This window comes from Amborella trichopoda, chromosome 8, assembly GCF_054954075.1.
Source record: "Amborella trichopoda isolate Santa Cruz 75 chromosome 8, AtrichopodaSantaCruz75HAP2 v2.0, whole genome shotgun sequence".
Lineage (NCBI taxonomy): Eukaryota > Viridiplantae > Streptophyta > Magnoliopsida > Amborellales > Amborellaceae > Amborella > Amborella trichopoda.
This window is the reverse complement of record NC_142343.1, coordinates 31,021,248-31,037,959: the sequence shown is the minus strand read 5'-3', so window position 1 is coordinate 31,037,959 and position 16,712 is coordinate 31,021,248. Positions and strand designations below refer to the sequence as shown.

At 37.7% G+C, this 16,712-nt stretch overlaps 1 protein-coding gene across 5 annotated transcripts in view; it reads left to right on the top strand.

The window, feature by feature from the left end:
* The window catches only part of LOC18423626 (enoyl-[acyl-carrier-protein] reductase, mitochondrial), a 76,302-nt gene that overhangs the window by 21,204 nt on the left and 38,386 nt on the right, over positions 1-16,712 (top strand). For all 5 annotated transcript variants that reach the window (XR_002282889.2, XR_016061164.1, XR_016061165.1 and 2 more), the window contains exons 2-3: positions 7,533-7,653; positions 11,134-11,231. Coding sequence is in view for 2 of the 5 variants with exons in the window: in XM_020674361.2 (XP_020530020.2) it covers positions 7,533-7,653; positions 11,134-11,231 (219 nt within the window). In the remaining 3 variants the exon portion in view is untranslated. The remainder of the gene's footprint in view (positions 1-7,532; positions 7,654-11,133; positions 11,232-16,712) is intronic.

The window sequence follows — 16,712 nt, the reverse complement described above, 5'->3', positions numbered from 1 at the left end:
CTAGGCTCCCTTCTTTCTTCAGTCTGCAAACTTTATCCCACCTAACAAGATGGTATTTCTATTGGTTGGCTGAACCACTCCATAAAAAGTTGTGCACCAAGGATTCCAATTTCTTCAACAGAGAAGATGGTGCTCTAAATAAAGAGAGAAATTAAACTGGAGTGCTAGCTAACGTGGAGTTGACTAGAGTCGTGTGGCCAGCAAAAGAGAGGTATCTACACTTCCAACCATCAAGCATGTATCCAAAATGTTTAATGATAGGGTCCCTAGCAGATCTCAGATGTTTACCATCATAAAGAGAAACACCAAGGTAATCAAAGGGGAGCTCTTCAATAGCACAACCGAGCCATCAAGCCCATGGCTCCATTTCTTTGGGGAGGTAGTTGATACCAATGAGTTTAGATTTGTGAAGATTTATCTTTGCTCCTGAAATACGTTCGTAACATTCAAGGAAGAGCCATATGTGTTTCACTTGGAATAATGATGCTGGGCAAAGAAGAAGCGCATCATAGACATATTCAAGGTGAGAAATCGATTCATCACAACCTTGTACACAAAGGCCATCAATGAGATTGGCTCTAGCTGCAGATTTCCACATTAAGCTGAAATATTCACCTAGCAAAGTGTAAAGGAATAGGGATAAAGGTTCCTCTTGACCTAATCCCCTTGATACCTTAAAATAACCACATGCTTTTTTATTGACCAAAATGAATAAACGTGTTGAAGACAAACATCCTTTAATCCACCTTCTCCATAAAGAGTTAAACCCCACCAATCTAAGGACATCATCTAAATAATCCCACTCTACCCTATCATAGGCCTTCTCGAAGTCAAGTTTGCATATGATGCCATTCATGCCTTGATTTCTGGTAGAGTGAATAACTTCCTGAGCCACCAATATCCCATTAGTAATCTAACGACTCTGGATAAAGGAGGACTGCGGTCATTGAATAACAAGAGGGTTGACTTTTTTAAGTCTGTTAGCTAAGACTTTTGCCAAAATCTTATAGGCTGATGTTAGAAGGCTAATCGGTTTGAGATCCTTAAGAGTCTCCGGGGTTTGATTTTTGGATAAGGGCTATAAAGGTGGAATTTATAGCCTTGTTAACCATATGATCAACATGGAATTCCTGAAAAAAAAACTAAAAGATCCCCCTTAACTACATCTCAAAATTCTTGAAAGAAAGCTAACTGAAAACCATAAGGTCCTGGAGCCTTATCATGAGGCAATCCAAAAACTGCTTCTTTAATTTCTTCCAATGAGAAGGGTGCTTCAAGCTCCGAGGCCCTGATACTGTCCAATATTTTAAAGGGCAGATCCTCAATGAGAAAAAGTAATCTCGATTGAGAAGTGAAAGCTTTCTGAAAGAAATCCACAATAGCTAAATCTCTAGCATCCATGTCTCCCTTTTGGACCCCATCAACGCGAATCCGTCAAGATTATTAGTCCTTCTAGGAGAATTTGCTATAGCGTGGAAATACTTAGTATTGTTATCCCCTTCTTTAATCCATTTCGATCTAGGCCTTTGGCACTATAATAACTCTTGCAATCTCAACTGCTCATGAAAGGAGGACTTAAGCTTATTCCTCTAGGCTTTTTGGGCCTCATCAACCCTATCATTGACTGGTAGATCTAATTGAGGTCGAAAACTTGAACTTTCAAAAAAGGAAATTTTTGCATTGATAGAAACAAAATTTCTCTATCCCCAGTCTTTCAATCGATGCTTCAAGATTTGCAATTTCCGAATAAGTATGTGACTATAGAATTTTGCCACACAGATAGAACCGCTGAAGTTAAGGAGTCTTTCAACCACATAAGCTCGAACCAGAAGGGAATTGGTTCATAATAATCTCCCAACATATTTATCTATATGGGCACATGGTCAGAAGTAGCATAGGGTAAAGCTTTCACAAAACATTTGGGAAATGGATTTATCCCAAATATTGTTAATAAGAATTTTGTCAATTCTAGACATCTGAGGTGCAATTGCCGAATTATTGGACCAAGTGTAAATGCAACCTTTGATATTAAGATCTATCAATCCATTAGAAAGTATGAAGTCATTGAAATTATTTATTTCCAATAAAATGCGTGTGCCAATATTCCTTTATGAGGGATACATGATCTGATTGTAGTCTTCCACCCTACACCAAGGAAATTAACAACATGAATAATAGAAGATAACTCCAAAAGGAAAGCATTTTCTTCATTAGCAGTATTTATTCCATATACATTGGCAAGCCACCAGGGATTCATAGATCCCACAAAAGAAAAGGTGATCATACGACACCTAAAAGAACAAAAAAGAAGAGTACCCTTAACTATAGAAGGTTTCAAAACAGTTAAAAGGTCTCTAGAAAGGCCAACAACACTAGAGAAACAGAAATCTAACGGGTCGAAGCCCCAAAAAGAATGCTAAAAAGTAGCATTAGGAGTAGCCATTTTAGTTTCATGCAAGAGTAAGATACGTAGTCGATATACACGAACTAATCGCTTCAAAGATCTCCTCAAATCCACCTTAAGCCTTTGACATTCCAGGAAAGGATCTTCATGAAGGACATAAGTCCTTTCCTCCCATGTTGACTTTCGAAGAGTCAGCAACGAAAGGAATAAACAACAGTTCTGCTCCAAGGGCTGCTGCTTCATGCTCAGGTCTGGAGCGCATTCTCACAGGTCTATTGGCTAGAGCCCATCCAATGTCATATCTTTCAAGCACTTCCTCAACCACCTTGAAAGTCCCCTTGAACTCAACCTGCATCCTTTTAACCATCTGAGCAGCCTTCTCCCTAATCAATTGCTTCTTCTCAGCCTTACTAGGCTTCCACTTGTTAGACCAGGGAGAGTTCCTATGAAGAGGAGTCGGAAGATTCGGCGACCGCAATACGAGCATAGGGAGTCTGAGCAATGAATAAAGCCTTCGAAAGATCATCAGGCTTAGCTTCCATTGAGGGCATAGCCACAAAAGTGTGCCCCCAAGCAAAGCTAAGGTTCCAAAGATCGTGTTTCATTGTGGTAGCCCCCTCAAGGAGAGCATTGGTCTAAGTAGGGTCAATAATTTGGATCGGCTCTTTCATACAAAGGTCAGTGATAGTAATATGTTGGGTAGCCATGGGACCAGAATAGGAATGAACAGAAGAAAAGAGGCTAAATTTGCAGAAGAAAACAAATGATGAGAGAATAAGCCAAAGGGAAAGAGGTAATAATGGTGCTACTTTTTGCCTGTCATTCCCATTTTATGGGAAAGGGAAAAGTGCTAGGAGTGCCAAAAGGCACAAGGTGTAAAGGCATACCTGTAGCATGCACCTATTCGGGGGTTGGTATTGCCTTGGGAAGCACCTTAACAGGAATAGCCATTGGATCAGGATACTTGGGATGGGGCGAAGACAGACCACTCATCAATATAAAACTTCCTATAAATCTCGTCTCTTGATTACACCCATCTACCAGATCCCTTCCGCCACTCACACTAACATGCGTTGCGTTCTCTTTTGAAATTTGAGAAAGGATCTTGGGGCCAGGTATACAAATCCCCGAAGCGTCACCCAAAGGCCGATCCTGCAAATCCCTAACATGAGCTGTTGGTTTTGAAGTCTCATCAACTTCCCATTGATCCAAAGGTTTGAAAGGATTATAAATGACAACAAGATTAGACTTGCTATTCACCGGGCCCTTCTTTGCAACCGCCTTTGCAAGGAAAAGGTTGCTACGTGACACATTTTAGGCATGCAAATATTAGGGCATGAATCTTTCTCCCTCCATGCCCTCTTGGGCTCCTTTTTGTGTGGTTTAATTTGTTCAAACAACTTTTTTTTTCTATTTTTTGATACAACCTGCCATTGATACTCTTCCAAAGCTAGTTCTTTACCTTTCTTAGAAATTTCTTCTACCAGCAGAGGTTTCATCGAAGAAGATGAGCTTTGGGCATCGACAACCGGTAGAACACAAGCTTCTTGGTAAATAGATACTCGATATAATTCCCCAACAAATTTAAGAACCAGTGAGTTAGGAATTGTAACCTTCGGAGTAAGTTTGACATTGGCTCGGAGAATCCCCAGGAAAGGACCGGACATCGTGTACGAGTCAATTTCAATGAGCTTACCGCACTCCAAGAGAACCATTTCGAAGCCATCCTTGGTCCAAGCCTGAATATGAATGCCTTCAATCCGGAGCCACACAAAGGATTGACTTGATCATCGATAAATTAGCAGAAGAATCCCACAATTGCAAAGAGAGTAATGCACCTTGCATCCTCCAGAACCTTTGCTTAGCGAACCTGCATCAGCACTAGATCCGCAGCTGATAAGAATCTAGTTACCGGGAATAGTTCTGCTCACTACTTTGCGTTTCCATGCTTTAAAAGCCCAATCCTCGAAACGAGCCATATCTACTATAGGTGGGCACCATGGCATTTTCAGCTTGGAAGGCCAATTGATCGAAGCTGAAGGGCCAATGTTGATGATTTTGGACAAAGAAAGTGCAGCACCATCCCGTAAATCATGTTGTGAGCTTGTTGACTCATCTCGAGCTCCCCCAAAGCCATAGCTGCGAACACTTCCACCATAACTAGAAACAACAGGAGCTCCATAGCTCCAAGAGCCCTAAGCTTTGAACGCCATTCTCAATATGAGGAGAGAGCATACTAGAACGATACAGAGCTAGAGAGGGAAGGAGAGAGCAAGAGAAGAAGAGTGAGGGAGGGCAAGAATAGAGAGAACGAGAGTAGGAGTTTCATCACTAAATCATCAATCCTTTTTCCTTTCTCCTTTCTTTTTCTCCTTCTTGCTCTTTGTTTCATCATATTCTTCCCTTTATTTCTCAATTTACAGTCTTCCTCAAACAAATAAGAATTTGGTGCAATAATCCCACCGCATGTATTAAACAAAAACAACACAAAGTATTTTCTGATCCATAAGATAACAAAAACCTTATTTATAATCAAAATTACCTAGCTTGACGCCCCTTTGAGGGATTGGACTAGAATTGTTTTTCAAAAAAAAAACTAAAAATAATATTTTTATTTTTATTTATTTTCATTCAAAATTATATATGTTTGTTACGAGATGCTCTATTTTTAAAAGTTGAAATCCTCTTTTTTAGTTATTTTTATATACATAGATCTCTAGGTGTAGATGAACACATTTAAGCCTTTTCCAGCACTAGAACTAATTTCAATGGGTTTTGAGGTGTGTTTCATTTTCATATTATAAAATTAATGCCTTATATAAAACAATAGGGTTTGAGTTAACCTTTAGACCTTGTGGGATGGGTTTGGGTAGGGCCCAGCGTGGCCCTCACCCGGCTCTTTGTAACCTATTTACTCCTTATTTAAGAAAGGCAACAACCGGCAAACATGATATAAGATGTGACTTTAAGGCTAAGTGGTTAGGGTTGTGGGGCACTATAATATAACGTCTTGAGTTTCTTTCCTACCACAAGGAGGATACTTCTTCCCCATTTGATACCAAATATATATATATATATATATATATATATATATATATATATATATATATATATATATATATATGAAAAGTTTTTCCAACGCCTATAGGTGAAAATGAATAGTGATTTCGCCTACCCTCATCACCGTCCAAATTTCATCGCGTGATCACGATTGTCCGATAGTGTTTTATTTTTCATTTTTTTTCTACAAATCGGAATGACCTGAAATTTGGAGGGTATGTACATCTTACTGAGCCACATTTAATAAAAATATAAAAAAAATTATCCGTAAAATAAATTGATCAAAATACCCCTGAAACTTTTCAGGGGTATTTTTGGTCAATTTTTTTCATGTAAAATAACTTTTTTTTTTATAATTTTGGAAGATTCCCTTATTTTTTATAAATACACACTCCAAATTTCAGGTTATTCCAATTTGTAGAAAACAAATGAAAAATGAAATACTGCTTGACAATCATGATCGCGTGATGAACTTTGAACGGTTATGGGGGTAGGTGAAATCACTATTTATTTTTGCCTATAGGCATTGCATAGTATTTTTCATATATATATATATATATATATATATATATATATATATATATATATATATATATATATATATATATATATATATATGGTAAATATGAGATTAGCCCACTAGATCATATGAACATATGAGCCCAACGTTTCAGATTGATTCTGGGCCGATTGATTATCACGGATGTCCGATAGTGTTTGAATTTTAGTTTTTTTTATACAACTTCAAATCATTGGAAATTTGAGGCGCGTATTTATAAAAAATAGGTGGATCTTCAAAAAATATCAAAAAATATTTTACATGAAATAAATTGACTCAAATACCCCCAAAACATTTTGGGGGGTATTTTGGTTATTTTGCTTTTTACAAATAATTTTTTTTATATTTTTATTAGGTGCGTTTTGATGAGAAGAACACATGTAAATTTTCAAATAATTTGGATCTGTAAAAAAAAAAAAAAAAATTCAAGTACTACCAGACATTTGTGATCGTCAGATTGGTCTAGATTCAATCTGGACCGAGCTCGTATGTTCATATGAACTAGTGGGCTAATCCCATCTTGCTTATATATATATATATATATATATATATATATATATATATATATTAATTTTATGCTATGTTGATCTCACTTGCCCATTCTCCAAATTGGATGGTAGATGTTGTTTTTTATTCCTTTTAGGTTTTGAGTGGGAAACTAAAAAGACACATATAGTAACAACGACCACCATTTGACGTATTTAATCGACCGGTTGGATGGAGGTGGTGAAGAACTTAGGGCAGGCAACTGCCCTAGTCTCCCACAGGACGGCCTAGCCTTCATCGGGCCTGACCCTAGCCCAAGCCCAGTTGTGTCAAGAGCCATGCCAAATAAAACTACCAAAAAATAAATGAAAAGAAAGAAGAAAAAGAGGGCCACACCGGGCCGAACATTGTTGGCCTTAGCCCATACGCGACATGGCCCTATCTTTGACTGTAATGGCCCAGCCCTACCCTAGGGCTACATATTGTGGCCCAGGCCCTAGTTTATTGGGGCCGGGCTAGCCAGGCTGGGCGGAAAAACTAAAGAGACATTTATTGAAATGCATGTGATCTACTCCCCTCCATCACCGTCTAGCTTAATACAACGGTGATAACTTTGTATACAACGGTGATAACTTTGTGATTAATGGGTTACTATAATCCAATGGATCATAATACACGGGGGCCTCTGAGAGAGAGAGAGAGAGAGAGAGAGAGAGTTAGTTGAAGGGTGAGCTAGTTTTGTTTCCATCTCTTTAGAGAGAGAATTCACACCCGACGCCAATTCCTGTCGAGGCAGTAGAGAGTGAGAGAGAGGGATGGCTGTTGCCCGCGTTTCTGACACTTTATTCAAATTTTCTCCTAATTCACTTGTACCAGTGGAGAGAGAGAGAGAGAGAGAGAGAGAGAGAGAGAGAGAATGGGGAGCTGGAGGATAGCAGCAAGAGTGGCATGTCTAAGCAGAAATGGTGGGAAGATTTAGGGCAGCATCGTCAGTGACATTGGGTCATCTCTCTAAAATTGCAGGAGGATCTTCACTTCACAATCCCATGCATTCCTTCTATTCTGCTTTCTCTTCTTCTTCCATGTCTCCTCCTTCAAAGGCCGTTATCTATGAGCAGCAAGGCCAACCAGACCAAGTTGCCAGGTCACTGAGAAAGCTTCCTTACCTTCTCCTTTTCATGAATTTTAGTTTTTTCCCCTTATTCTTGCTAATTTTCTCGTATACGTGTGATTCTTTGCTTTCTTTGGAGGATATCAACATTTTAGTTTAGGAATTCCGTTTGATTGCTCTGTTAACTGTAGAACTTTGGATAATTTATGATTGAATTTGGTTTAGTAAGTGTTTGAAAATTTGTCAAAATGACCTTTTGGGTTCTTTAGATAACTTTGTAATTATTTAACTATTTAAACTCACAAATGAAGCCATGTCCTTCTAGTAATTCTCCCTTGCGTTCATATTTTTTTTACAGGAGATCGCCATAACTTAATTTTGATGTTTATTGCTTTGGTCATTAATCTGGAATAAAGTTGTCCTTGTCAAATGCTTGATCTTTGATGCAATAGATTATATGTTTACTTATTGTGTTTGAAAGTAATGCAGATTTCAAAGAACTTCACTACTGTTTGTTCCTTACATTGATTTGAATGAGAAAAACCCAGAAAGTTCCTATCATATTTTTCATTCTACATGCCTCAAAGAAATGCAAACTATAAAGTTGAGCTCATTGGCTGGCTTGCCTACTGGCAAAACTGAGCTGACTGGTCGATTTAAACAGTTAACTAAAAAACACTCAGATGAGTTTTTCAAATTTCTGGTAACTTTTAAAAACTACAAAGTGTTTGTAATGGATTCCATGTCTGGTTGGTAATATGTCAAACCTCAATCTTAAGACATCATAAAGCCCCATTCCTGTCTCAAAAGAATGTAAAAAAGCAAAATATAAAGAAAAATTTGGACACGTCTCAAGTTTTTCATAGTCAACGATCTACATTTTGCCTATTTTCAACTATTCCAACTGATAATCATTTGAATTTTAATGCGCTATTTGAGATTAGATAAAAAAAAATGAGTAAAATGTTAAGTAGTTCATCTCATAGGTGTAATTTCATAAGTTTCCCTATCAAATGTTATTTTCATGCGAGAAGACCTTGACATATATACCTTCTTGATTCTAAGGAATGCTGATATATGTACATGTTGTTCCATCATGTTGAATTAGACATTTCGCATATGCATGTTAATCATGCTGTATTTAATGGCTATTTCAGATATTTTGGGTACTTCAGTGATTTTATGTGATCTGCTCATGGCTATGTGTATTAACTCCTAACTATCACAATCGAACACTTGTACATTCATCATCGTCATCATCATCAGAGCTTTTTCCCAACTAATTGGGTTCAACTACATGAATCCTAGTCCGTCATTTTGCTCTATTAGGGGCCATACCCTCAGTGAGGCCATAAATCCATATATCTTTTCTAACTACTTTCAACCATGTCCTTTTGAGTCTACCCTTTGCTCTTTTTGAGCCTTCCACTCGAACTAATTAGCACCTCTTAATAGCTGTTGTGTGCATTGCACATGGCCAACCCACCTAAGTCTAATTTTTTTCATCGTATTACTTATTGGTGCCACACCTAAATTCTCCTGAATGTATTCATTTATAATTCTATCCCGCCACTCATCCATCTCAACATCCTCATCTCAACTACACTCATGTTATGAGTATGTTTTTTCTTGACCTCCCAACAATTTGCCTCATAAAGCAGAGCTGGTTGCACAGCTATCCTATAGAATTTGCCCTTCAGCTTCATTGGTATGCGACGATCACATAAAGCTCCGATTGTACATCTTCAACTTGCCCACCCGGCTCTAATTCTATGTGCGACATCTTCTTCAATCTCTCAATTTTTCTGGATTATCGACCCAAGATATCAAAAGTGCGTTCTTTTTGGTATTTCTTGGCCGTCAATTTTAACTACTTCCTCATATCTACTCCTATTATTACTAAACTTGCATTTGATAGACTCAGTCTTAGTGCGACTAATTTTAAAACCTTTAGATTCTAGAGCTTCCCTCCAAAGTTCTAACTTTGTGTTGACGCCATTTCGGGTCTCTTCAATCAAAACTATGTCGTCCGCGAACAACATATACCATGATACCTCATCTATAGGTGCCTAGTTGAGGTATGGGCTCAATGCTGACCTCTGATGTAGACCTATTGTCATTGAAAAGTTGCTCGTCTCTCCACTAGTTGTTCGCGCACTAGTTAGCATTCCCTCGTACAATTGTAATCCAATATAAAAAAGCAACTCTCAATTTATTTGAAATAAAATGTGTAACATTGATAGTGCTGATATGTTTATTGTTACAAAAGATTCATGGCTTTCTTTAAAGCTAATTTGTGAGTTAATTAACAAGAGGTTTCAAAGTGTTTGCTCTCTTCAACCGAGTCTTATTATCAAATCCATGAGGTACGTAATGGCCTTGTTTAGATATATTTAAGGATTTCCTATAGGATTTGGCTTTTGTAAAGAGATTGATTTTTATTATTAGCTAAAATCAGTCGAGAAATTTGTGCACATATCCCCAAACTTTCCCATTATTAAAAAATTCTTCTTTAGATTTTATACCTTGGATTTATACCCAAACTTTTCGTCTTTTTTTTTTGGTGTTCTAAAGCTACCCCCTATTTCGGACCTTGAAAGCTTGAAATTATATAAAATCAAAAAGTTTGGTTACCGGATGGGACCTTAACCACCTTATTTTCAATAGTTACAACTTTAGATTTTCAAAATACAAAAATTCCAAAAGTGCATGTTGAAAATCCAAAATTTTTTCTTGTCCTATGGAAACTATGTGCCCCAGTACCAATGGGACAATATTGGATTTTCAAAATCCAAAAAATTCCAAAAATTTTGGATCTTGAAAATCTGATATATTGTTATCAAAGCAACTTATTGTATTTCAGATATTCAAAATCTGAAAATCAGTCCGAAATTTCACAAATTTTGGACGCACTAATTTCGAATTATCAAGATCCAAAATTTTAAAACATAACTAAATATTTATTTTTGGATATTGAAGATCCGAAATATGGTCATTTAAAAAAATTGCTGAAAAAACATATGAACATATTAATGGAAGAACTTTTATGTATTAAATAACATAAATATTTGGGTATATGCTCATAAATTTCTCAAATCAATACTTTACCATTTAGTATTACGTCGTGCATGCTTACAGTAAATTTGAAACTAACAAGATGGAATTAATCTCAATGGTGGATTTTGCAATAATGACTTTCTACACATTCTTGGGTGTCATGCCCAGTTAAGGTGTGTTTTGTGGGATTTTGCAGGGTGGTTACACTTTAATGTTGCAAGTTAGTGTCTTAAGCTCTGCGTTTGTACTTCGTAGCATGTGTTGGCCTTGCACCTTGATCTCTGAGTTGAAATTAATTATCCATACAAGTATACTCTATGAAATACATTGTCTTGAAGACACTAGCTGTCCTGATAACATGTATTTGACTTGAATTTCTCAACGTAGTACTGATTAAATTTAGGTAGGATTATTCTCTTACTTTATATAATTAGAACCTCCATACCTTATGCACAGGGTTGTTGATCTTCCTGAAGTTGAACTCAAGGAAAATGACGTGTGTATCAAAATGCTTGCAGCCCCCATAACTCCCTCTGACATCAATAGGATTGAAGGTTGAGATGATGCTTCGTTAAGCTTATTAGCACTTATTGGTGTTGTATTTTATGTATCTTTTGTTTATTACTGACATTGTTGTATGTTTTGATTCATTTAAGTGCAACTTTCTTTCCTGGTACTTTGATTGCACTTCATGAATTTGAAGGAATCAAAATACGTGACTTCCCTTGTTTCATATTCATCTGTGCATGATTAAAATGCTTTCTTGCTGTGGAAATGTCATCTCGCATGATTCATTAGTGAGCACAACATTGAAACTTGGTTTTTTATATTATTTTAGATTAGTTAAAAGTTTGTTACCTGTATTTCAAATTGGTATTTTTATAGTATTTGACGTGGGAGTGATGAGTCTCCTTGTTGACTCTTGAAGTGGCTTAGCAATTTTTGATTAAAAATTGTTTCCTAATTGGTCCTTCTCATAAGAGTTCCAGTTGGCTCGTCTTGGTTGTCCACAGCCAAATCATCCCCCTCTCATAGCCTTTCATTGGCTGAATTAGATCAAGCTATCTCACACTTCCCTCCACCGTGGTGCATTGGTGGGATTTCAATGTCACAAGCTGGTCATTTGGAAAATGAAAAAGAGGCAGAATCGCAGCCGGCATGGCTGACTTCTTGGATTTCGTGCACAGGCACTCCCTCATAGATATCCCCTCAAGGGACCCTCCTAACCTGGACCAACAGTCAGTCTTCCCTCCTTATTAAGGTGGAGTGGGCACACCATTTTCAGGCGGTATCATGCAGGTCCCTTCTAAGTCCAGCTCGGACCATTTTCCCATCCTACTGGATACCCAGGCACCCCCTTTAGACTGTTCAATTTCCATACACATGTGGTTGGAGGACAGAAGCGCACACACCCTTCTCCACTTTGGTGGCCCTCCTTCGAAGTTCATGGTTGGTCAGGCTCCAGCTTCTGGAAGAATCTACAACTCCTTAAGCAGAAGCTAATTGCCTGTACTATGGATCATTTTGGCTCCCTCCAAACCAAGAAATAGCAGACCCTGTTTGAAATAGAGTAGCCAGATATGGTGGAGGAGAGGAGAGAACTGTATCCTTGTGTGGTTAATGCTAGAATCCTGGCAAAGGCAAAATTCCAGGATGTCTTGAAACTAGAAGAGATCTTTTGGCATCAACATTATCGGTTAAATGGGTCTTTGGTGGGGACTGCAACACCTCATCCATTTACAAAATGGCCAATTGCAGCTGAAGTTCGAACTCTATCGCATACATCATGGTCAAAGTTCACATTTTCGAAAGGCAAAGATGATGTTTTCAAATCTATCGTATTGTACTTCCAAGGGCTGTTCTCTGTAGAGACTGCCCCTAGAATACTGAGCATAAAACATTCAATTCAATTCCAATCTATCTCATCAGAAAGTTCATTGTGGTTGGAGTGCCCCTTCTCAGAGCTGGGAATCGTCAAAGCAATAGTGGATTTAGAACATGAAAAGACCCTTGGGATGATGGGTTCCCTTATATCTTATTCAGTAAATTCCAGGACTCCCTAGATTCTGTCATACTTGCCTAGTTTGCTAAATTCTTAGAGGCAGGAGTGATCAAATGTATGAATGCTACGTTCATTTCCCTTATCCTAAACTGAAAGGGGCCAAGCAAGTCAAAGCCTTCCTAATGATTAGCTTGCTCAATAGCACATATCAGATATTGGCCAAGGTGCTTGCATTGCGACTTCATCATGTTTTGGACCAAGTCATATCTCCAACCAAGGTACTCTTATTACTAGTGTGCATATCCTGGACAGTGCCCCCATCGCTAATGAGTGCATTAAAAAACACATCCTCTCAAGAATCCTTGGTTTGACATATAAGCTTGATCTTGGAAAAACATATGACCAAGTGGACAGAGGTGTTCTTAGCAAATGCATGGGTATGGGTCCAAATGGAGGAAATGGATGCAAGGTTGCCCATCCTTGCTCGTTTCTCAGTTCTGATAGATAGCTCCCCACGATGTATAGTTACCCGAATCGCTGGTAGCGATTCCGTTTCAGAATCTCGATTCGGCATTTCCCCTGGCGAAAGTCAATTCTAAAAGAAAGGAATCATGTTTCCATTTTTTGTGGAACGCGATTCCACCTAGTTTAGGAATCTTGATTCCTGGATTGCCAAAATCAAGATTCCATATTGAGGACTTTGTGATTCTTAGCTACACAAGAGTGTGATTTTGCTTGGGAGAAATGCTGATTCCAATTTTTTTGGAATTGCGAATCCATGTTGTTTGGAATAAAGTTTCTATATCGCAGGCATCGTGATTCCTTGCTACACAATAATGCAGTTCTACTTATGCTAAACGTTGATTTAAAGTATTAAGGAATTGCGAATCCATGTTGTCAAGAAGCAATGTGAGTATAGGGAGAGCAGAAACCCTTCGATGTGTGCTCTCATGAGTGAGCGAGACGTGTACGAGAGCATGAGAGAATTTGAAGTTGTTGCACATGGCAATAAAATCAAAATTTAAAATATGAGTAATATGTGAGCATAGGGACAACAGAAACCCTTCGATGTGTGCTCAATTATGAGTAAGCGCAACATGTATGAGAGTGTGAGAGAATTTGAAGTTGTTGCACACGGTAATAAATCAAAATTTAAAATATAAGTAATATATTAAAATTTTTATTTTCTTATTTACTAATTTCCATCATTCATTCCATGTTACTTTGTAAGAACTCTTACAAAGAATAAATAATACTAAAAAAATACGTTACTTCAAATTTAATAATGTTTGGTAAATGGTGTGGGTACTAAACTACTAATGTAATAATGTTTAATATATGATCGACACCGTCATTTCTTCAAGTTGAATAGGAGGATAAAAATGCTTTTCTTTAAGTAAAATAAGAAGATAATAAGGATAGGAGCGAAGTGCCCTGTGTGGCGTTTTAGGTTTTAATCATTAAATATCAGAGACTGACTAAAAATTGAATAACTCAATTTTCAAAAGTCAAAAGACTCAAAATTACATTTAACAAGAAGAATTACTATGTCATGTATTCATTTTATAATTCAAGGAAAGGAGATAAAGGGAGCTTGCCCTTGTTCTCACTCCTTGTATGCCATAGACTAGCTTCAGACTTAGGGTTATCGGTAGACCAAGTCCATTGTATGGGATTATCCACAAAGATATCATAAAGGTTGACATTAGTACTTGGAGTCGTGGACTAAGTATATACATACCAAAATTCGATCTTGTAGTAATGGGTACATTTATATATATTTTGAATGCTTCTATCATATATCGGAGGGAATTGGTTTGCAATTCTAGTAAGGGGAGAATCTCGATTGTAATATGGGGAGAATCACGATTCCAGAATGGTGAGAATATTGATTCCAAGTTGATGGGGACAATGATTCTAGAATTTTAGGAATCACGATTCCTTATTTTTAGGAATCCCGATTCCATATTTTTAGGAATCATGATTCCAGCAACCACCGAAACAAGTGGGGTCATGTGTGATAACGCGATTCCAACATGAAGGGACATCGATTCTTGCAAATAGGAAATACGATTCCTAATTTTTTGAATCGCTATTCAGAAATAGTGAGAATCATTTTTCTCAAATCTGAATCGTACGGACAACGATTTCTAGATTCCGAAACTTCTGATACACGTGATTCAGAAATGATTCGGAATCATAAACTTTTCCAGCAACTATACCACGATGTTTTTCCTCAGGCTCTTGGGGCCTTAGGCAAAGGGACCCATCCCCTTTCTCTTCGCGATTGTGGCCAATGTCTTGAGTATGTCCATTGAAGGGTTTTACTAGAGTGGGATGCTTTCGGGTTTCTCCTCCTCTCATCTTGGCCCTATCTTATCCCCTCTCTTACATGCAGATGATGCTCTAGTTTTCCTTGATGCTTCTTCTCCACGAACCTTTGACTCTTCATTCATTGTTTTTAATTAGCTATGGGCCATAGGGTCAATATGCAAAACATAAGTTCATTTGAATTGGCTTGCACCTAGAATCCATGCAAGTGCTGACTTAGAGGTTTGGGTGTGGCATCAACTCACATTACCTAGTCAAGTCTAATTTGGGCAAAACATTTATATGCTCTTGCAGAAGCATATCCTAGATTCACTTCCTTAGGCAAAATCCTACTTAGGAGTATTTTCAGAGACCCCTTTGGGGATATAACTTCATAAACTTAGCGACGAACCAAATAAAATAATAAAAAGGAAATAAAGATGCTAAATATGGCCTATATATTTGTTTGAAAAAATAACTTTATAAAATTCAACAGCGACCGTCCAATTTTCGGAGAGTGAGTGTTTAGGAACTCAAAATCCAATTTTCCTTTTGGGGGTGGTTGGCACAAGAAGTTTTGACTCTGGAAACCAAAACTTCCTACTCATTGTAGAAGTTCCACACATAGTTATTGGGAGCGCCCATGTAGGGGTTCGCTTCCTCCCCGGAATCTCGATCTCGCGCTCCGAGTGGCCGGATCTTGATTCCTTGCGCTTCCTTACTTATTTGTATCTCATATCCAGAGTTATGGGACCTCGATTCTTATTATTTGGAAACGAGGTCCCTAACAAGCAAGATCCAGATCCGCATGCCCAAGATCATGGCCCCAATATTATTCGGAACCACGATTCCATCATACCAAGATCCAAGTACCTATAGCATGGGAGTGAGATGCACTTATAAAGTTTATTTTATTCGTGTATAATATTCGGTTTTCCTCAAATTTTCTACGACGCACACATTTTGCAATGACATTTGTGTCCAATTTTAAAGAAAGGCAACTAGAGTAGGGACAAGATTGGAAGGAGACACACACATTTTGCAATGACATTTGTGTGCAATTTTAAAGAAAGGCAACTAGAGTAGGGACAAGATTGGAAGGAGGTTCAAAGTTAGCCGTGTTGCAATTTTATTGTGAAGTGAGGTTGTGATCAATACACTTCATTAGGGTAAAAAGGATGTGTTGCACAATCTGTTGATGTATTGCACAATCGGTTAATGGTGCATTTCTAATGAACTAAGGTAATATTATGTGGAAGTCTCCGAGTACAATCGGAATGGGTTGCACATTGTAAACTATAATTGTATTGTAATATTGAACTGATCATGTTGTGTCTATGTACCATCGTTATGTGGACGTTTATTTATCAACTCGTGTGATATATGAAAGGGTGACAATGGGTGGATGGCAGTTATTTGTGGCATGTATACTGTTCATGTGTAAAGAAAATAAATCCAAATAATGTTAAAAGACCTGCAGCCTCAAACACTAAGAAATCACACCATCTTAAATATTCAATGACATTTCTTGCCAATCTTCTAAAGTTATTCGCTTTAATCCTATAGGCAAAGTAAGGGAAAAAAAAATAAAATGCAATCACATCTTCATATTCATGTTTGGGATCACATTCTCGGGCGTTAGGGTTGATTAGAGCACAACCTTGGTAGAAAAGATGCATAACCGATAGTAATTTACTCCTCTATCCATTCCCCCTTCTCTCTC